Here is a 23,749-nt window from a genome sequence, read left to right as displayed (position 1 = left end):
TTATGTCATTATCGTCAAAAGTGGGTTATTTTGAAAGGCAGCTTTACAACGGTAAAATTGCCAGAGAGGAAGTGATTAGGATAACGATCCAGACTCTAAGCCATTACGATTGTAGCTGGTTTTAATACGCTACGCCGGCAGTCTGTCGCTCAATACGTGCTGCTTGGCTCGCTGGCTGTCATCACAAGGCTAGTCGTAAAAGACACCTTGTCCCTCGTCTGACCTGCAGTACCTCACAGACACACGGCAGGCAGGCAGACAGACGGTCATTGGTTGTACGTGTAATACTGTAGCAGACGTGGTTAATAATGACTGAACTGTAATTGTATCGTTGGAGTCTCTTCCCATGTGTTTTTAGGGTTTGTCATCCGGTTGATAATTTGATATCAGTGACACGGTCCTTGTCTGCGAGTCATGATGTAATGTTGGCTCACTTCCTCGGTGTATGCAAGTTCACTATAAAAGAAGGAAGGGTCATCACAGCAGAATACCAGCGTTCTATGCTCTGTTTGGTGACAGACTTTGGCGCCAGTTCTATTGAAGCCTGTATTAAAATTCTAAATATACAAGCTATCTGAGGAAATATACATCAACCAATATATCAAAACGTTAGCTAATGACGGGTCATAAATGAGGAGATGGCTGACCCCATTCAACTCACTGTTGGCTGAATTGAAAGTGTCCTTGGCACAAACGTGCTACACAGTGATGACCCTTCCTTGTTTTATGGTTTCTTTGCGTGCGTGTGTGTGCATGTATGGCACCTCCCTTTAACATCATGACTATGTCTTTGTCTGTGCTGTATTTGCTCTTAGTCTTGCGTGTGGCCTTATCATAGCGTTTCTAATTCATGCATTTGTGTTTGCATTTGTGCAGCAATATAAAAGAGATGACGAGAACAGGGAGGTTGTCGCGGTACAATAATTATGCTATACAAATAAAGTTATTATTATTATTATAGAGGTGTACAGTAGAAGGCTTACTGAGGCTAATAACCAGTGTGCTGTTAATTATCTGCTGTTCTGATGGCTCTCAAATACATAATGTGTGGCGGAGACTACAGTGTCTGTGTCTGTGTGTGTATCTAGGAGGGATATGCCGAAAGACACATTTCACATTTTATCTTATTCAAATGATGCTAGTGATGCATCCTTTTAGGAAACCAAATTAATGTTAATTCCAATCTGCAGTATTTATGTATGTATAAAACTAATAACACACACATCTCCGAAAATAGCACCATTTTACAAGAGAATGTCTTGAGATATTATATTATAATTTTATAAAATTGGACTTTTATTAGTTTTACAACTGAATGACGCGTGTGACTAAGGCTCAGCTTATTCCCTCAGGCCATCAGAACACTGAACACTGATCTCTCCACACACAAGCACACACATGAACACACACATACACGCACACAACACAATATTCTGCACTTGCTCACACACAAATGCACCATAAGTCACTTTAAACACACAAGAAAAGGACACTTTAAAGCAGTGGTCACCAACCTTTTTAAGCCCAAGATCACTTTTATTTTTTCGTGAAGGCAAGATCTACCTATTGAAGCGTTGAGAGAAAAAGACAGCCAAGATTGTACTTTAAACTAAATGACTTTTATTTGCCTGTATTCTAATTACCGTACATGTAATGCTTTGGTCCAACATTAAAACGTCAAAGTAGAACTGTAATATGTACTTTCTCAGTCAGTGCTAAGTGCAGTCATCTTATGCAGCATCACTTTTCACATCAAAACAAAAGTAGAACTGTAATGTGGACCTTCTCCTATTAACATTGCCAAACATATTTACAATTAGCATTTTATAAAGTAGAACTGTAATGTGTACTTTCTCAGTCAGTTCTAAGTGCAGTCATCTTATGCAGCATCACTTTTCACATCAAAACAAATGTAGAACTGTAATGTGGACTCTCATATTATTAACATTATAAAATGCTAATTGTAAATATGTTTGTCAAAGTAGAACTGTAATATGTACTTTCTCAGTCAGTGCTAAGTGCAGCATCACTTTTCACATCAAAACAAAAGTAGAACTGTAATGTGGACTCTCAGGAAAAAGAAAAAAAAAAAAAAAATGCGATCGACGGGTTGGTGACCACTGCTTTAAAGGAAGGGAAAATAGGACACTTTAAGAAAATAACTTTTTGTGATTATTACATAGTATAGTTAGTAACAGCAAGTATAGCATAGGGACAAACTAGAAAGAAACAGACTAAGAAATGACGTAAACTCCATGATTAAAAACTGCAAAAGAAAATTTCATCAATGACAAAACTGAGGAAAACAAAAATAAACCACGTGAACTTTGGAAATTACTCAATAATCAACTAGGCTGCAGTAAAAAACTTAAAACCAGGTTCTCAAACATAAACATAAAGACGGACAACACGCTCATCACAGACAAACTGGATGTAGCCAATTACTTAAACACTTTCTTCACAAACATAGCCACAACACTGGTAAACAAACTACCCTCCCACTCAGGGCAGTATGGGGTAGAACACATAGTAGCATACTACAAGAACCTAGGCGTCCACAAAGACGATTTCAAACTGGAAATGGTAACTACAGATGAGGTACTCAATAAACTGAGCGCCCTCCAACCGAACAAGGCCACTGGCCATGACAACATCCCCTCCAAATTCCTCAGAGACTCAGCAGCCGCCATCACCCCAGTCATCACACACATAATAAACCTCTCCATAAAACAGGGACACGTCCCCAAGGACTTCAAAATAGCGAGAGTAACACCCCTGCACAAAAAGGGCAGCAAATTAGACCCAGGCAACTACCGCCCTGTTTCTATCCTTACATCCATCTCGAAAGTCATGGAAAAAATAGTATACGAACAGGTCGAAAAGTACCTTACGGATAAAAATCTAATCTACGAATTCCAATCTGGCTTCAGAACATCCCACTCCACTGACACATGCCTTCTCTATTTGAACGACCACATCAAGCAAGAGGTGGACGCGGGCAAATACTGCGGCATGGTCATGCTAGACCTACAAAAGGCCTTCGACACTGTCAATCACACCATTCTGATTGACAAGCTAAAAGCAATTGGTTTTGATAGTTTATCAGTGAGCTGGATACAATCCTACCTGGAGGGGAGAGAACAGATGGTGGAGGTAAACGGTACCCTATCCCCCCCCCTCACAGTGAACTGTGGTGTTCCACAAGGAAGCATACTAGGACCACTACTGTTCCTAATTTATGCAAATGACATGTCGTCAGCTTGTGAATGCAACTTGTTCCTGTTTGCGGACGACTCAGCCCTGCTGGTCTCTGACAAGAACAAGTTACAGGTTGAAAAAACCCTCAGCTCGGAACTAGGCAAAATCTGCATATGGCTCGCCGACAACAAACTATCATTACACATGGGCAAAACAGAGTCCATTCTCTTCGGTTCAAATAACAAACTCAGCAAAACAGACGGCTTCTCAGTTACAGTGGGTGACAATATTGTCACAAGGAAAGATGAAATTACCTACCTGGGTTCCATCCTAGAGGCTAATCTTTCCTGTGACAAAATGGCATCCAATGTAATAAAAAAAGTCAATCAACGAACTCGATTCTTGTACCGGATCTCCTCCCTGGTAAACAAGAATACCCTGAAGACTCTGGCAGGAGCACTCATTCAAGGGTACTACGACTATGCTTGCACCTCATGGTACCAAAGCACCTCAAAGGCACTAAAAACCAAATTACAAACATCTCAAAACAAACTAGTCAGACTACTGCTTGACCTGACTCCTAGAACCCACCTCACCCCTGCACACTTTGCCAACCTAGGATGGCTTAGAGTAGACGACAGAGTACAGCAACTTGCAATGGGCCTGGTCTACAAGATACACTACACGACCAAGGTACCCATGTACATGTCAAAATACTTCCCAAAGGTCAGTGAATACCACGATCACAACACCAGAGGGAGCTCCACAAATTATGTAAAACCCAGATTCGGCTCAAACAAGGGACTAAACACGTTTCAGCAATTATGCCACAACAATGTGGAACGCCCTACCCAAAGCTGTAAAGGAATGTAAATCACTACCCACCTTCAAAAACACTCTCAAAGAACACCTACGGGAGACTGCAATTCAAAACTGGCCCCTACAAATGTCCTAACCCAGTTGTACAATAAAGACCAAGCATGGCTTTGTCAGTATTCCAATGTACAGCCCCACCCAACCCCACCCCACCTACCCAACCTCCTCCAATGTACAGTTTCCATGTCAAATGTATGTCAGTATTCCAATGTACAGTGTCCCCCCCCCTACCCAACCCCCCCCCCCCCCCCCCCCCACCTCCAATGTACAGCCCCACCCCACCTACCCAACCTCCCCCAATGCACAGTTTCTATGTCAAATGTATATACTCTTCTTCTGGATTTTTTTAGTATCACAAACAGTACTGTATTTGAAAATCTGGTATGTCATAAATGTATAGATGTAGCAGTACTGTCTATCTGTATGTCATGTGTGTCATATGATGAATTGAAAATGGGGGACCCTGATGGAAACAAGACGAAAGTCTTTCTCAGGTCTGCATCCTCTTAACAATTGTATGTATTGAGCTGTACTGTACTGTACCCATTCTGCAATCTGTTAATAAACGTTTCAATCAATCAATCAATCACATAGAAGTAATAGGACCCAGTGCCTTTAAGTGATTTATTAACATGTCTATTTTATCATGTCTATTCTACTTATTTTATTACTATTTACTATTATTACTATTGTATGTTTGCACAATCGTAGTGGGCATGGCCGACCGCATTTCACTGTATGCCCTGGTATGTATGTGATGAATAAACTCTCGACTCTTGAATCTTGTGTGGTTTCCCTCCCCAGACGAGCCCTCCAGTCCCAGCCTCGACCACGACGGCACACGCCTACACGTCACCGCCTCGGCCCTGATCTCTGGGACTCCTGTCATCACCACCATCCCCCCCAGCCCCCCCTCTCCCTCTCCTCTCATTCGACGACAGCTGTCACATGACCAAGGTACTCGTAAAAAGGGAGAAAAAAGAAAAAACTGTTGATTTTCCAAAAAGTGGATTTGAAACACATTTACATATGATTTGTAATTAATTGTTTGACCCACTCTCTATAGATTCTCTTCGTCTCACGATCACCGAGACCGATTCTGGTACCAAAACAGAGCGGTCCAAGTCATACGATGAGGGTCTGGATAACTACAGGGATGAGACCAGAGGGTGAGTTCTAGTCACTGGAGTCTAAAATATATAAGTGCATTTTGTGTACTGTACTTAATAATAAAAATTGTATTTATTAAGTCAGGTATCTCCTTTCATCATACCTCACGTTTACATGTCACAGAATAAGAATAGCATATCTTAATATAATTTCTTCTTTTATCTTTCCTATGTAGGACGTCTATAATTCCCGGTCTGAAGGGTCTCAGACCAAAGGTGAGTCAAACAATTTATTTACCTATCTCAAGCTCCGCCCTCTTTTCTTGATCCTCCAATCACAACTGTTGCTTCCCTCATCCGAGCTAATTTACATCAGCTCGGTATGAGTTGGTTTTCCAGCTTAACTCAATCAGCGCCAGGCACGAGGAAAGTCAGGTTAACTCGCCAACCGTTCAGCGCCAGACCCGAGTATAGTCGGGTTTTCATCATTATTTCTTTTATTCGATATTTCCATTAATTACAGGCACACAGACTCAGGGTTAACATGGGGAATCATCCTGAGAATGCCAAAGTGCAATACCGGCCGCATCGACCCAGGTGGCAGTATCGAGCACCCTTTGAAACATTATATCTTGGCCTGTGCGTTGATCAAAAGTCTCCGGTCGGACTTTTCTTTGTCGGGCAAGTGGAGCGTTTGTCCCGATCGGATTGAGAAGTGTCAAGTGCTCCCGATGCATGATGTGTGGCGGATTATGTTGGCGACACGATCGACACCAATACTGGGACTCGTGATTAGATAATTGGAATATTCTTTATGGGGTACATCCTAGTGAAGGTAAGGGCTATATGATATCAATCCTGCTGTGATCCAACCATGATTTCACCTCGATCACAACATGTGTCTGTAACATTACTCCACAATGTATGCCGTTGGTGACGATCAAAGCATCAAAAAACTACCCCCACCCTTTCATGCATTCATGATGAAACATAATACCGATAATATAGATTTGATTTCGAAATAGTACCATGTCCAGGCAAGAAACGGCAACGCTTTTAGTGAAATGCACGTATTGCTGCATAGCGTCGTTTTCTGGGATTAGACAGGATCACTCTAAAACTATACTCATATTTACCACGGTATAAAACAGGAATGTATGGATGACATTTTTTTTTCACATATTGAATGATAGATAGTCAATGTCAAATAGGCCATAGTATTGTATCCATAGCTATAATATAGAATATAGTTATAGCCCTGCAAACACTGCCACTTATTCCTATCTTAGAGCTTGGTGTGGTAAGTACAAACGATGCTCAACTGCGTGGCATCCAATGAGTTAATACTGCCACTTAGGGGTATAATAGTAGGTATGTACCTCGGTTTTGGGGTCACGGTACAACAGGAATAAAGCAACAAAAATCCCAAATCCATGAGGCTAGGTTTCTTTTCATTTATTTTGAATAAACAGTAGTGCAAGTTATACTTAGTTCCACTTAATGTCTTATAGTCCTCCCTGAGATAGTTGCCCTTTAGGGTATCAAACTGTAAACACAACAGTGAACATACACAATGGTTTTGGCCCTGTCTGCTTTGGTATCTAGAGGCTTAAAAGCAGTGGGGATAAGTCGTTTTTGTTGTCCTGTTTTTTCTGCCTGGCTCCGGTGACATATCAGGGTGCTAACGATATCTAAAATTAGCTAGCTAACATTATCGATAGTTACATTGAATTTCATAGTTACATTGAATTTGTACCATGAACCAATTACAATAAAGATTATCAGAAGAAGTGAGTAAATATAGTGATTACAAAGACGGCTGAGCCCTGGACCCGGCACCGTTTTCAAAGTTGCTTACCTAATGTACCTGACTGCATATTCCGTCCAAGATAATAAAAAGAATAAGATAATAAAAATAAATCCTTATTTTCTGTTGTTCTTCTTGCTTATTTAAAAATTCCACTCGTTATTTCGTTAGTCCACTTGCTGTCACGGATGACATAGCGCTAACAATTCCAAAATGATGCACGACTCGTTTAGAATCAACTTTGCAGTTTTGCATCGTGTTACATGTAGCATTTTTTTTCGTATTATTATTATTATTATTTATATTGATGTAATCTCAGTATAATTTTGCTTCTTGGAGATTGCCACATACAAGCCCCTAGAGAGGGTTTTTAGGCAATTCTCCTTCACATCTCTCTGTGGATTATATTGTATTATATGTAATTGTTTTTATATGTGTAAATAAACAAAACAAACAAACAGACGCAAAGATAACTTCGACTGTTTGCCATTTTGAACTATAGCGTTAGTATAATAGCCATGCCACGGCTGCTATCTTTATCTGTCGCGTATATATGTAGATCGACCTCTGCTCTCTGACCCTTCACCTCCCGACCAGGCTCGCACTTACAGACATGTATTATGATCATTTAGTACCATCGCATGGCAACAGATGCACGTTGGACTAGGAGCAGAACAACTCAACAAAACCAGACGTATTCTTCGCATTGGCTGCACGTATCGAACCGTGACGGCCATAACATTGCGGGATGAATATGCATACTGTTACAGTGTTACACCCCTACTGCCAATATTTACCTGATCCAACGTCATCCGTTTATCGGTAGTTCCTGCCCAAAGGTTTGGCAGCTGATTGGTTCACACCCTAAAGATAAGAGTCTGAATGGCTCCTATTGAAGTTGGTTATAATATGGAAAATAGGAATGGCTGTAAAAAAATGCAACGATTATTTTCTGAAGGCCTTCTCTGCATTCAAAAGGAATGGAGACGTTACTATCTCTCAGAGGCTGTAGTGGGCTCAGTTATGAAGCTAGAGTAGAAATAGTGGTCTCATATGAAACTACAGACCTTCCGGAATACCTAGACAACAACTATGTCATGTCTAGCTTAGCTGGCCCTTATACACTAAACCTTCAACACTTGAATAGGCGCAAATATAGACACAGTGTTTATTACACATTTATGACCTGGAAGACATGACTCCCAGTGCCAAGCAGCATCTCAAATTAATCTTCAAGGTCACTTCCACATGGCGTGTTCCCTCCTAACTGGCATTTGTGTCTTTCTTATGTGTCTTATGTCTCAGGCTTTGCTCTCAGGAGGTTAACTGGTGTTTGTGTTGTATATGTGTCTTATGTCTCAGGCTTTGGACAGGTCCTCAGAGGGTTAACTGGTGTTTGTGTCTTGTGTCTCAGGCTTTGGACAGGTCCTCAGAGGGTTAACTGGTGTTTGTGTCTTATGTCTCAGGCTTTGGACAGGTCCTCAGAGGGTTAACTGGTGTTTGTGTCTTGTGTCTCAGGCTTTGGACAGGTCCTCAGAGGGTTAACTGGTGTTTGTGTCTTGTGTCTCAGGCTTTGGACAGGTCCTCAGAGGGTTAACTGGTGTTTGTGTCTTGTGTCTCAGGCTTTGGACAGGTCCTCAGAGGGTTAACTGGTGTTTGTGTCTTGTGTCTCAGGCTTTGGACAGGTCCTCAGAGGGTTAACTGGTGTTTGTGTCTTGTGTCTCAGGCTTTGGACAGGTCCTCAGAGGGTTAACTGGTGTTTGTGTCTTGTGTCTCAGGCTTTGGACAGGTCCTCAGAGGGTTAACTGGTGTTTGTGTCTTGTGTCTCAGGCTTTGGACAGGTCCTCAGAGGGTTAACTGGTGTTTGTGTCTTGTGTCTCAGGCTTTGGACAGGTCCTCAGAGGGTTAACTGGTGTTTGTGTCTTATGTCTCAGGCTTTGGACAGGTCCTCAGAGGGTTAACTGGTGTTTGTGTCTTGTGTCTCAGGCTTTGGACAGGTCCTCAGAGGGTTAACTGGTGTTTGTGTCTTATGTCTCAGGCTTTGGACAGGTCCTCAGAGGGTTAACTGGTGTTTGTGTCTTGTGTCTCAGGCTTTGGACAGGTCCTCAGAGGGTTAACTGGTGTTTGTGTCTTATGTCTCAGGCTTTGGACAGGTCCTCAGAGGGTTAACTGGTGTTTGTGTCTTATGTCTCAGGCTTTGGACAGGTCCTCAGAGGGTTAACTGGTGTTTGTGTCTTGTGTCTCAGGCTTTGGACAGGTCCTCAGAGGGTTAACTGGTGTTTGTGTCTTATGTCTCAGGCTTTGGACAGGTCCTCAGAGGATTCGGGGTCCAGGAGAGACTCTTCGTCAGATGTCTTCTGTGACGCCACCAAGGAGGGATTCCTGCACTTCAAACAGCTTAACACAGACAAGAGCAAGGTCTGTACTGTCTATAGACACACACACACACACACACACACACACACACACACACACACACACACACACACACACACACACACACACACACACACACACACACACACACACACACACACACACACACATATAACATATAACCACCATATGCTGTGATATATACAAAGATGCTTTAACTGCTTATAATAAAACCATCCGCTTAGCAAGGAAAGACTACTTCTCTAAAATCATTACAGAAAATGCTGGAAACTCCAGAATCCTTTTTTCCACTATTAATGTACTACTCAACACTGCCCCTACACCTCCTCAGTCATCAACGGTTAAGTGTGAAGAACTTGCACTAGTCTTTAACAACAAAATAACCTTGATCAGGGCCAGCATTACTCATGATGGAAATAAAGCTGATTGCAGCAAACCGCGCAATGTAACCATGAGAAGATTCACATGCAGAATGTAACTCCTCCACCTCAGACATTGACCCTATACCTACAGCTTTCTTCAAACGGGTGTTTAATAGTGTTTCAAGCCCTGTGCTAGATATCATAAACACTTCCCTTAGAACTGGTATTTTCCCAGATGCCTTTAAAACAGCAGTTGTAAAGCCATTACTAAAAAAAAAAAAAAACTTGGATAGTGATGTAATGGCAAATTATCGTCCAATATCCAACCTACCATTCATTAGTAAAGTACTTGAAAAGATAGTTTCAGTTCAAATAAATTCCTTTCTTGAAGACAACAACATCTTAGAAGAATTTCAGTCGGGATTCAGAAAATATCATAGCACTGAAACTGCCCTCACCAAAATAATCAGTGACCTCAGGCTAAACTCTGACAAGAATAAGATCCCCATCCTTATCCTGCTAGATCTCAGTGCAGCATTTGATACAATCGATCACGATATTCTAATCGATCGTCTTGAAAACCTTGTCGGTTTCTCAGAACATGTGCTAGGCTGGTTTAAAACATACATCAGAGGGAGGAAATTCTATGTTAAACTAGGAGATCACATGTCTGATATATATACGACAACAACTATGGAGTTGCACAAGGGAGTTGCTTAGGTCCTTTACTCTTCTCCCTTTACATGTTACCGCTGGGTGATATCATCAGAGAACATAATGTAGGTTTCCATAGCTATGCGGATGATACACAACTGTACATATCTGCTGAACCAAATGATACAGCGATTAGCTCCATTACAGACTGCTTACTGGCAATAAATAAATGGATGAGTAAGAACTTCCTGAAACTAAACGAGAACTAAATTGAAATTATGAATACTGAATAATTATCGGCCCCAAAACTAAAAAATAAACGTTAATAAAGAACCTGGGAGGACTAACCCCTTGGATCAAATCTGAGGTCACTAGTCTCGGGGTTATCATAGATTCAGAACTGAACTTCAATTCTCATATTAGCAAAGTGACGAAAACATTGTTCTTCCATCTCGGAAATATAGCAAAAGTACGACCATTTATTAATCAGAACGATGCTGAGAAGCTAATTCATGCATTCATATATAGCCGGTTAGACTACTGTAATGCACTTTTCACAGGTCTCCCTAAGAAAACCACAGAGAGGCTTCAGCTAATCCAAAACTCTGCAGCCCGACTGCTAACGAGCACATTAGTCCTGTCTTAGCTGCTTTACACTGGCTTCCTGTAACATTTAAAATTACTTTAAGGTCCTTCTCCTTACATACAAAGCTCTAAATGGACAGGGACCTAGCTACATCGCCAACACTCTACTAAATTACACGCCAGCAAGAACACTGCGATCATCAGATGCTGGACTATTAGAGGCTCCCAGAAACAGTCAAAAGAGGATCGGTAATGCAGCCTTTATCAACTATGCCCCAAAACTGTGGAACAAACTACCCCAAAACATCAGGGAAGCCAACTCGCTAGACATCTTCAAAAGACAGCTTAAAACCTATCTCTTTGTTTAGGCATTTCAATGAAACATCAGGGATATCCTGACACAAATTGTACTTACCTGCACTATTCTTACCCTGCCTACTTTTATACACTGCCTATCAAATTCATGTGTCGGTTCTATGCTAATTTTATCTCACTACCTCCTACTGTATGCACTGTAATTTTAAGATAACTATTTTATCACACTTTTTACTTCTTACTGATGCACTGCTCTGTTGTATGTTAACACTATGATCGCCGTGAACAAGTTTACACGTCATTCCTAGCCATGCTCATTCTGCCGAAGACGCCGTAACTCGTCTTTGATGTCAATATTTCAAAAATCTGTCATCGAAATCATATTTCCTTTCCGGAGCCCTGAGACACAGTGCAAAGCTCCACTCAACTCTCTAGCGGTTCAAGAGCGCTATCTGGTGGCCGATCGGCAGATCGCCAGCCGGAAATTAACCTTTGAACCGGTAGTGCTCATCCATATGTGGTCCGGGCACTCGCTATCGTTAGAGAGACTCCGTATTGACACAGTGAACATCGATCGGTGCAAATAACTCGAAAAAACAACATGATTTGGACGTATATACTATTATACAACCTGGAAATGGATCGGGCATTTCTCCATCCCATAATAGAAAAAATTCTGTTCCATGCTCCTCTGCCAGCGGCGCGAGGAAGCCACGGTAAGATTCAGCGTTATTTTCTAATGTCTTCTATACTAACTGATCTGATGAACATATGACCCACTCTGGATGAATCATCTAACACTGCCCACGGAATTATAAACGATCCCCCGCCCATCCGGTCATCATCAGATGATGCGTAGAAACTTCTAGAATCACGTCCAGTTGAAATTTTTTATCTCGCACAGATTCCTACCAAACTGTATTTGATCATCAATATAATGCATTTAGGGCTATAAATCACGTTCTGAAGAAAGCTGCAGAAAACGATAAAAACATACTTATACTTTAGACCATATTTTAGTATGAATATGTGAATGAAAAAGTTTAACGTTGCTACACCCTGAACAATACATATAGGACATTGAATGGGCCATAATAATGGCAATTTAGGGGCGGCTACGTGGCGTAGTGGGCAAGGCGCTCGCCACGAAATCTGGAGACGCTGGGCTCGCCTGTTCGAGCCCAGCGCTCCACATTTGCTTTCAGTTTAGCTGGTTGTCCGTACTAATACACATTGGCCGTATTAGGGGGTGGGAAACTGATGGGTGGGGATCGGGCGTTGTGGACAGCGACTCCTACAAGTCGGTTGGTGCGCCTGCGCAGTAGAATCAGGAAGTGTCGGGGGCAGCGTGAGCCTCCCACGCGTTACTCCTCGCCACTGAGAGATCGAGCTGCGCAGGTGAAAAGATGCGACTGCTGTTACCTCAAGTACCGGAGGGGACTTGTGCTATGTATGACTTAGTCCACATTGCAGCCGGCTTGTGGGAGGCAAGAAACAGCGTTCGTGACAGGGGAGGGTTGAATTGGATGATACGAAATTGGGATGGGAGAAAATATAGAAAATGGGAGAAAAAGTGGATCAAAAAAAATAATGGCAATTTAGCAATAGAATTTAAAAAGTTATAGCCCTGCAAAGAAGGGGAACTTCTCCATAGACAAATAGAGCTGGCGAGGGATGGTAAATTATGAATTTAACCCATGGCGATTAAAGTGTTAAATACCCTGTTGTATGTCCGTTCTATTTTATAATTTTTAGACTATTTTTAAACTGAATAATTTTAAACTATTTTTATTATTTGTATTATTGAATGAAACTGTAAATAGAGAGCCTATTGGGATGCTAGATCCTAATGTGAAACACTGTGATTTACCATACCTTGCTACCTGTCTATCTTTTTTTATGCTCGCTTATGCCTGTATTTTTTACTGTTGTGAAGCACTTTGAACTGCAACCTCTGTATGAAAAGTGCTATACAAATAAAGTTATTATTATTATTATTATTATTATTATTATTATTATTATTATTATTATTATTATTATTATTATTATTATTATTATTATTATTATTATTATTATTGTTACAAAGGGTCAGATTAAACCGAATATATATATTTATTGCTTGAGATCCCATGTATAATATTTGTATATCGTCTGATATCCCTTGTATATTATTTGTATATATACACGGAATATCCCTTTACCTAGGTACAAACCAGACCATAATATTCGTTCTCCTATTGGACAGCGACCCCTAGGCGCCAACGGCCATACCCCCAAGTTCGAGTTCAAAGCCACCGCCAAGGCTTGTCTCAACATGTCCAGGTTTGCGCAGTAATACGAGACAGAACTGAGGTTGGCACTAGATTATTCACCTTACGTATAAATACGGCGCAGGTGGAAACAGCAGCACTTCGTTCAAAGTAACGTCTAGTTGAGTTCATTACGTTAAAGCCTTCACCACGAGTCAACGACCAAGTGAAGTGAGCAACCTTGCGTCTAAATAGAGCACTTAGAACCGTGTGCGAATAGGATAGTAAAAGTGTCAGAGCTTAGTGAAATAACGGCAAGTTCGACCTAGTTAAATGTGAAGTACCGTGCACAGGAGAATCTACACCGGCGAATGCAGAGCCTTTTCCGGCTGGATTATATTGCTTTTGGTACTGTGGCTGCTGGAGCAGAGAACCGTCTGCCCCACTGCTGTGTGGGATCTACCCTGTGAGGAGCACCCTCGAGCCCGCCTCTAGGACCCGAGGCTGGCTGGCTTTCATCCATGCTGTCGCGCATACTGGATTATAGCTGCTGCTTTTGTCTGCCGATCAAGGGAGTAATGTACCGCCTCCCATAGCTGGAGCTTCTTTATTCTTCGTTGATCCAGACTTTTGCATTCGAACATTCCTCTCCCCTGCTGGCTTACAACCGGAGGGAACCCCCTTAGTATCTCCAGCTGACTACGAGTGTACCTTATGTAATTCTTATGCTACAGGTGGTATTCAATTATACCCATCTTAATATGCTCATGGACTTACGCTCTTGACCTACTTAAGTGTTCTTTGCCTTATAAGCGCAATTCATAATTATCATTCTGTAACCTATTGTTGCTACTATAATAATAAATCCCTCCAACTAGAACTTTAGGTGTCATTGTTGTATTCTTGTGTGGGTGTATATACCAGATATACCGTGTACTGTATGGCCAGTAATTAAAGTACATAACTAAGTAGTGGTTTAATAATACCATACTCTCAATACAGTCAGGGAATTGTACCCCTCAGTTACAATTGGTCCTTCGAACCGGATGAATATCAGTGTAATATCTAAATATAATATTGATATTAACCATGGCCAGCGGTGAACACTCCCCAAGCAGCTCTCCCGAGCTAGAACGCCCGCAGCGCAGACGTCAGCCACCTCCCTATCTAGAGGCATACGCTGTCAGTCTAATACCTAGCTTTATAAAGACGTTAAATGCGGATAAAATAAATAAAGCGGATAGTCAAAGCATGTCAAATCCTACCGACCAGACGACCCTGCCAGTAGAGACCCCAGTGGGTTCTAACGAAACTGACCAAGCCCACGGGGGGGACCAGGGGGGACATGACATGACTATACCCCCAGACAACGTCAACGGGACAGTCCCCGGAGAGCTCCAGGATAAAGAAAGCGCTCCAGGGACAGAACCCGACCCACTACCAGAAGAGAAGCGCGCCCAGGAGACGGACCTCGAGGCGCGCCCAGAGAACAGATCTCCAACGAGCACTGCCAGAAGCCGATCACCTCCGTCGGTGTCTTCCCCCAGCGAAGCGGACAAGATGCTGGCGCAGGCATTCATCGCCACCCTGGCAGCCTCCACCGAACGCGATCGACTTCAGGGTGAACGCGATCGACTTCAAGCGCAACAGACGAGCGAGCGCGAACAAGCTGCAGACCAACGAGAGCGCCTTCACGCGCAACTCCAAGCGCAAGCCCTTAGTGAGCGCGAACACGCTGCAACTGAGCGAGAGCGCTTCCAGGCGCAACAAAGGAGTGAAGACGACCGCATAAGACTGGAGACCAGACGCCTTCAGACGGAAGAGAACATCGAAAGAGGCCGCGCCGATGCACAGCACGCCGCCGCCAATGCACAGCGCGACGCCGCCAATGCACAGCTCCACGCCGCCCATGCCAGCGCCAATGCACAGCGCGACGCCGCCAATGCCCACCGCGAAGCACAGCGCGACGCCGCCCATGCCCAGCGCGAAGCAGAGCGCGACCGGCTGCAGGCGCAGATGGTAGAACAATTGATCGCCATGGCGACACCCCCCCCTCTCTCCGCACGGAGCTCCCGGAGATCATCACGACAAGGGTCTAGGGCACATTCCCCTACCCGACCAAGCGACCCGGGACCCCGCCAACAGGAGGATCCTGTCCACGTCTCCGAACCCCCTCCCCGACCGGTCCATACGAGACCCAGCAACCGGGAAGAACCGGCCTACGTCGCCGAGAGACTGACTAGAAGACTCCAGGACCTAGCAGAGGAAGAGGAGGCCCAGTACAGCCCCGACCAGCAGCAACGTACTCTGGACCAGGAGGCCCAGTACAGCCCAGACGTCAGCCCCGAGCCACTGCACTGCAAACCCCCGACCCAACTCACGGGTGAGTTTGACGTACAGTCAGCACCGAGGAACAGCACCTGGGTACCCGGCCCCTGGTACCCACCAAGTACCAACCCACGACAACACGTACGGGGAGACTCGCCCAGGAGGCCTCTTCCCCAACGCTCACCGATGTGCCAGCCATCCATGGCATCATACCTTGGCACACCGACGTTCCCAGACTTTACGCGCGAGGACAGAGCACAGTACACGGAATTACAAATGTGCTTGGAGACTATGATGTCCGACGTCCCCGATGAGTCGTACAAATATGCCATCCTCCTCAAGCATCTCAAGGTGCCCAGAGCGCATAATATAGCGCTGGCATATTCCAACTCAAGCACCCCATACTCCGCGGCTCTAGTGGCCCTCGACCAGCGCTATGGACGCATATGGGACTACGTGATACAAGAAATAAGGAATATTGATCGTCTCCCCCCAGCCAAAGACAATAGAGCATTGGATGACCTCTCTATCAAGGTACAATCCCTGGTAGGGATGCTGGGGTCCCAAAGGGAAAAGGGGATACATGAACTGTATGCTAACTCTAATGTAGAAAGGATATTAGAGAAGCTCCCTCCCGCCCGACAAGAGCGCTTCAGGCGGCAAAGAGACCACCGTGATCCCGACGGTCCCGAGCCATCCCTCCTAGACCTGGCCGACTTCCTCGCGAGAGAAGTCAGCAGCCTACGACTGGATACGTTCGTGTGGAGTGGACCAAGCCCAAGAGATGGACCTCGGAGATCTGACGATAACCGCCGGTCGGTGACCGTTATGCACCAAGCCGAATCAGTACCGCAGCACAAGAACCACAACACCCCCTCGACGAAAGAGGAGTGGAAGATTGAATGCCAGTACTGTGAAGGGGAACATCGGCTGTATCAATGTGACACTTTCAAGAAGCTGACCACGGACGAGGTGAGTCAGTGGATCAAGGCCAACCGCCGCTGCACGCGCAGCCATATGGCAGCTGAGTGCCGCTTAAAGAAGAGATGCAGCAAGTGTGACGGCGCCCACTTGGAGGTCCTGCATGACATCAACAAGCGTCCGCCAGGACAACAGAGTGGGCCCGTCACGGTAATGTATCAGGCCGAGGCGGTGGCACCGGTACCGAAGATCCACCAGACCGCCCCCTGGTGTACCGACTGCTACAGCAGACACTGGGAGTCACGGTGCTACTCGGACGACCGCGAGTCGGCACCACTCCAGAAGATCCAAGGCAACCCACCAACAGGAGTGCTCCATATAGACCAGCATAGCGGGACCCCCCGAGTGCTCATCAAAGTGGTCAGAGTGCTCCTGAGCTACGAGGACAAGGTCCTGGACACTTACGCCGTCCTAGACGATGGGTCTGAAAAGACTCCTCCTCGCTTCCGCCGCAGCCCAGCTGGGTCTGCGGGGTGCCAAAGGAACAATGACAATACGTACCATCAGAAGAGACCAGAAGACCATAAAGGGTGAAAATGTCTCCTTCAAGATAGCAGCGGTGGACCAGCCCGAGAAGCAGTATAGTATTACCAACGTCTTCACCAGCCACGACATAGGCCTGTCACAGTACACCTACCCCATCCCACAGCTGATGGCGAAGTACGTGCACCTACGCAGACTACCTATACCGCTTATCGACGGCGCCACACCGACCCTGCTCATAGGCTCCGACCACGCGGACCTCATTCTCCCAATTGAGGCGGCCCACATCGGACCCAAAGGATGCCCAGTCGCGGTTCAGACCCGACTGGGGTGGACGCTCCAGGGCCCCCTATACGGACTTGACAGTAAAACCACGTCTACACGCTGCCTGCACACAAAGGTGAGCGACACCGGCCACTCTCTCGTACAGCCCGTTGAGAGGCTATTGACATTAGGCGAGAGGCCTGTGAGAGAACCGTGGGCACAAGAGGGAGTTCCGAACTCCACCCCCCTCAGCTGCGCTCCAGACGTAGCTGACCTCGAACCCAGCACCCCAAGCGACTCCTTGATGGGGCGGCCGGAACCGGCCCCTCCTCAGACGGGGTACAGACCAAACAAGAGAAACAGACGGAGGAGGTGGAGGCACAGCCAAGCACAGATCAAAGCAGTCTCAGGCCCGCTTCCTCCTAAACTCCCTACCATCCCTTCCAGCCCGTCAGAAGCGGGTCAAGGACAGGGACAACTTAAAAGTGGACACAATCGTCATGATCATAGACCAGTCACTACCCCGAGCTGCGTGGCCGGCCGGCCGCGTAAGCAAAGTGATCACTGGCGCCGACGGAAAGGTCAGAGCGGCAGAAGTTCTCGTCCAGGGATGGACATACACCCGACCCGTGGCGAGGCTGATAGAGTTGCCAAGGCTACCTGACTCCCTTGCTGACGATCATGACCCACTGACTTTGTGAATTGCCCTACTCCTCACAACGGACATTGAGTAGTGGACAAGACGGTTAATCTGTCTCTGCTTATCTAATTAGGTGCAGACTAATTAGGAAGCGGCTGTTACAAAGGGTCAGATTAAACCGAATATATATATTTATTGCTTGAGATCCCATGTATAATATTTGTATATCGTCTGATATCCCCTGTATATTCTTTGTATATATACACGGAATATCCCTTTACCTAGGTACAAACCAGACCATAATATTCGTTCTCCTATTGGACAGCGACCCCTAGGCGCCAACGGCCATACCCCCAAGTTCGAGTTCAAAGCCACCGCCAAGGCTTGTCTCAACATGTCCAGGTTTGCGCAGTAATACGAGACAGAACTGAGGTTGGCACTAGATTATTCACCTTACGTATAAATACGGCGCAGGTGGAAACAGCAGCACTTCGTTCAAAGTAACGTCTAGTTGAGTTCATTACGTTAAAGCCTTCACCACGAGTCAACGACCAAGTGAAGTGAGCAACCTTGCGTCTAAATAGAGCACTTAGAACCGTGTGCGAATAGGATAGTAAAAGTGTCAGAGCTTAGTGAAATAACGGCAAGTTCGACCTAGTTAAATGTGAAGTACCGTGCACAGGAGAATCTACACCGGCGAATGCAGAGCCTTTTCCGGCTGGATTATATTGCTTTTGGTACTGTGGCTGCTGGAGCAGAGAACCGTCTACCCCACTGCTGTGTGGGATCTACCCTGTGAGGAGCACCCTCGAGCCCGCCTCTAGGACCCGAGGCTGGCTGGCTTTCATCCATGCTGTCACGCATACTGGATTATAGCTGCTGCTTTTGTCTGCCGATCAAGGGAGTAATGTACCGCCTCCCGTAGCTGGAGCTTCTTTATTCTTCGTTGATCCAGACTTTTGCATTCGAACATTCCTCTCCCCTGCTGGCTTACAACCGGAGGGAACCCCCTTAGTATCTCCAGCTGACTACGAGTGTACCTTATGTAATTCTTATGCTACAGGTGGTATTCAATTATACCCATCTTAATATGCTCATGGACTTACGCTCTTGACCTACTTAAGTGTTCTTTGCCTTATAAGCGCAATTCATAATTATCATTCTGTAACCTATTGTTGCTACTATAATAATAAATCCCTCCAACTAGAACTTTAGGTGTCATTGTTGTATTCTTGTGTGGGTGTTCACCAGATATACCGTGTATTGTATGGCCAGTAATTAAAGTACATAACTAAGTAGTGGTTTAATAATACCATACTCTCAATACAGTCAGGGAATTGTACCCCTCAGTTACAATTATTATATACACACACACACAGAGACATGTAACACACACCTGGCTCAGGAGGTAGAGGTAATCTGAAGGTTCCCAGTTCCATCCTGGCGACAGAAGCGTGAGCAAGACACTGAACCCCTAACAGCTTCCAACAAGCAGGTTGGCGCCTTCCATGGTTACCTCCGCCATCAGTGTATGAATAGGTGAATGTGAGGCATAATTTGTAAGGCGATTTGGATAAACGGGGGGCGCAATATAAATGCAGTCCATCTACCATTTACCACACAAACCCATATACTCGCATAACCGAGAGGTCACATGGTTTATAAATAGTCTTATTAGTATTATTGGTAGGGCCTTCCCAGTTGTTCTCAGAGTAGTACGGTATATTGGTTTACCTTTGTTTGACTGGCGTGTTGGACCATTTCGGGGCCCTCTTGCCCCTTATTGGGCCTAACCCAGTAACACAGTGGATTACTCCTTGACATGACAACAATAGGCATGATTGATGGCTGGCTGATGAAGATTAAAATATAATCCCTTCATATTCACAGCGTGTCGGAAGTGGGATGCGTCCGTGGAAGCAGGTGTACGCGGTGTTGAGAGGCCACTCCCTCTGCCTCTATAAAGACAAGAAGGAGGGCCTGGCCCACGGCAACTGTCAAGTGGAAGACGAGCCCCTGCCTATCAGCATCAAGGCCTGCCTGATTGACATCTCCTACAGCGACACGAAGCGCAAGAACGTGCTGCGACTGACTACGTCGGACTACGAGTACCTGTTCCAGGCTGAGGACAGGGAGGACATGCTGGCCTGGATCAGAGTCATCCAGGAGAACAGCAACCTGGATGAGGAGGTGAGGACCCCTATATACACATCAGACAATAATACATGACTATTGCACATACAACGCTAGTGGACCCAAAAAGAGCTGCTTTGCGCTGGTTACCGTGCTGTTTAGATCGGGTGATGGGATAGGGGTCGTATGATATATAATAAAAAACAAAACAAAAACAGTTGACGGTCGAAAGCAAGAGTGAGAAGATGGGTTTTGAGGGCTGTTTTAAAGGACAGTAGGGTGTTGGCAGTCCAGATGTGGCTGGGGAGGGCATTCCAAAAGGCCTGTCGCACCCAGGTCCGGATTTCACTCTTTTATTAGTCTATTTTAAAATTGCCATAGAACTGTCAGACACCACTGAGTTGCTTGAATATTTCCTGCCGTGTGAACTTTGTAATGAAACTCAAAGTATTAAGAGCAAAGTACGGCTCTGGGCTTTCTTATTATTTATTGTGCCTAAAAATTTATAAAATCTTAAGTAGACATACTTATTGCTGCGGTTATGTAATTCAGTAATTCAGAACTGTTCTGTAAAGTAATTCAGAACGGAAATAGTTCTATAATGCACCTTAGAACGGGGGGAAAGGTGGAGTATAATGAGAAAGACCTACGGCTCTGACAACTAAACATCTAAAATACTGCTGTGCTGAAGCACTTTTTTTATGTGTATCTGCCAATTTCATGATTTTATGTGTATCAGTGACAATCAAACAGTAAACAAAGAAGAGGAATATTAAGATGGTAGATCCCAATATGAAAAACAATGTGATTTAATGTTCTATGCCTTATCTTGACTTTGTCTATGTTGCTGCTGTCTATGTTATGCTCATTTTATGCCTAATAATTGTACATCTGCACTTTATGCATTGCTCTTGATCTGCCCATTTTATGCCTGTCTTTTTTACTGCTGTGAAGCACTTTGAGCTGCAATTCTTGTATGAAAGGTGCTATACAAATAGTTTATTATTATATTATTATTAATATAACCATATCTCCTTACATGGTTCTTAAAATAGTCCACCGCAGGTCTTCCCCACGAGAAACCCAAGTCACTCTCCCTCTCTATTGTGTCAAACCGCATGACGTCTTTACTATGATATCAAGTCAAGTGTTCCCTCATTAATCACATTGGCTTTACCGATGTGACCTGATACGACTTTGTTATGTAAAGTCCTGGTGGTGTATGGTCTTCTGGGAAGGGCAAAGGAGGCAGGGGGTTCATATTGCATCTGATGAATATATCCCGTCATCTTTTTGTTTGTTTTGCCTCCCCCCTTTTTTTTCTCATATTCTCTTTTTAGAACGCGGCTTTCACCAGCCGTGACCTCATCAGCCGGAAGATCAAGGAGTACAACACCTTGATGAGGTAAGCGGGGAGGTCCGAGGGAGGGAGACGCTCTAGCCACTACGGAGAGCGTACACGGCACTCCAGCAGACTGATCCGATCGGGGTGCGTAGCGACGGGGTTTGTTTGTTGACGGCGTCTTGTGTTTTTTTGTGACCAACAGCCCGACAGGCAGCAAGATGGAGCCGTCTCCCAAGCCGTCACGCCAGTCGCTCAGCATCAGACAGGCGCTGCTCGGAGGAAAAGGAGAGCCCAAAGCTCCCAGTCCACACTCCCCCAAGGCGGAGCAGGAGAAGAAGAACATGCACAAAGGTAAGAGAGGACCCTTTTACGACCTCATCCTTCCAAGCGGAATCTCATCCGGTTGAGACGACCGCTATTGAGTAAAGTTGTGTTTGTTCTTTGTTGTTCTTTTGTCTGTTGTGCCGTCGCCCCGCTTGACTTAAATTGTAACCGAGAGAGCCACACAACCCACTCAACGGGGTACAATCGGTTGGATTTTGGTCAGAATCAATGGGTATCATGTCCGATGGTCGAGGGGGCAAGACCCAAGAATTTTGCTCTTTTTGTATATAAATGTGACAAGATGCAACAATAAAACTGAATCTGAAACTGAATCTGAATGACAATAGCGCCTGGTGAATAACCGTAATTATCCTTTTAAGGATAATTTTGCATATAGTGATATCGATAGCAGTGCTGTGCATTTAATCTGTCATGACAACCACTTTGAGTTAAATTCATCACTCTTATCTATCTGAATAGAATGAATTAATGAATGATCATTGCATTTATACAGAGCTTTTCTTGAAGGCAATTGCCTCCTTCACCACCACTGTGTAGCACCCAACCTTGGGCTACGCAGGCTCAATGGCTGCCTTTACCTGGCACCAGGAGACAGGGATTGATATCAGCCAATTAAGGGGAAGGGATGATTAGGTGGCATTGATGTCAGACACCATGATTTGGAATTTCTCCAGTAATGTTGGGGAACCCCCTACCCTTTGTGATAGGTGCCCTTGGGTTCTTTAACGACCAAATTCAGTCGGGACCTCGGTTTAGCGTCCCATCCGGAAATTCAAGATTCAACCCCCAAGTATTTGGGTTTCATGATCAAAGATAAAATGTACATTTCTAGTGTTGGTACTTCTTGGTACATGGTATGTTTTTATTCTTATCCAGACGACACCAGTCCGCCCAAGGACAAGGGCACGTGGAGGAAGGGTATCCCTGGTCTGATGAGGAAGCCCTTTGAGAAGAAGCCCTCGCCGGGAGTGACGTTTGGGGTGAGGCTGGACGACTGTCCTCCTGCACTGAACAACAAGGTAGGAGGACTCGATACCTCAGTACCTCTGGGCTCAAGTGCAATAGGAGTAACAACTCCTTCATTCCCTGTGCAATAAATCAGCTTAAATGTAACCTAACACTGTAGTGACGACTTCAAGTTGGTTGTCGTGTTTTGCGTACTGCATATTGGTTGTCGTGTTTTGCGTACTGCATATTGGTTGTCGTGTTTTCTGTACTGCATATTGGTTGTCGTGTTTTCTGTACTGCATATTGGTTGTTGTGTTTTCTGTACTGCATATTTGATATATGCCTATGGTATTTTTGTATATTGTGTTGTTTTCATCTGAACTCCTGACTTCAAGCCCTGCTTCCTATCTCTGATAAATAAATTGAACTGATGGCAAAACTAAACTGATCAGCGTTAGTATCAATACCTCGATTCTGGCTGCAGAGTTGCTAAGCACACGTGTAGGGCTTTGGTTCAGTGTGTGTTGTCTTGTACTCATACACATTAAACTGTATGGATTTTGATCATCCCGATCTAATCTATTATCAGGGAATCTGCAGGGTATTAAAAAGTCTTAATTTAATTTGCACAGGTATTACATTTGGAGGGGGGGGGGGGGGGGGGGCGCCTGAATACTTTTACCAACGGATTTCCAGTTCCGCGTTCGCGTTCTGCGCTCTGATTGGCCAC

At 44.8% G+C, this 23,749-nt stretch overlaps 1 protein-coding gene across 2 annotated transcripts in view; it reads left to right on the top strand.

The window, feature by feature from the left end:
- LOC311238508 (rho GTPase-activating protein 21-like) overlaps positions 1–23,749 on the top strand; it is a 50,422-nt gene that overhangs the window by 13,216 nt on the left and 13,457 nt on the right. For both annotated transcript variants that reach the window (XM_084326600.1, XM_084326599.1), the window contains exons 3-10: positions 4,879–5,031; positions 5,141–5,243; positions 5,420–5,459; positions 9,289–9,408; positions 20,139–20,438; positions 21,722–21,786; positions 21,929–22,077; positions 22,948–23,090. In XM_084326600.1, coding sequence (XP_084182726.1) covers positions 4,879–5,031; positions 5,141–5,243; positions 5,420–5,459; positions 9,289–9,408; positions 20,139–20,438; positions 21,722–21,786; positions 21,929–22,077; positions 22,948–23,090 — 1,073 coding nt within the window. The remainder of the gene's footprint in view (positions 1–4,878; positions 5,032–5,140; positions 5,244–5,419; positions 5,460–9,288; positions 9,409–20,138; positions 20,439–21,721; positions 21,787–21,928; positions 22,078–22,947; positions 23,091–23,749) is intronic.

Source organism: Notolepis coatsorum, assembly GCF_963971535.1.
Source record: "Notolepis coatsorum genome assembly, chromosome: 12".
In the NCBI taxonomy this organism is placed as follows: Eukaryota; Metazoa; Chordata; class Actinopteri; order Aulopiformes; family Paralepididae; genus Notolepis; species Notolepis coatsorum.
Note: the sequence above shows the minus strand (reverse complement) of the source record. Positions and strands in the feature narration are given on the sequence as shown.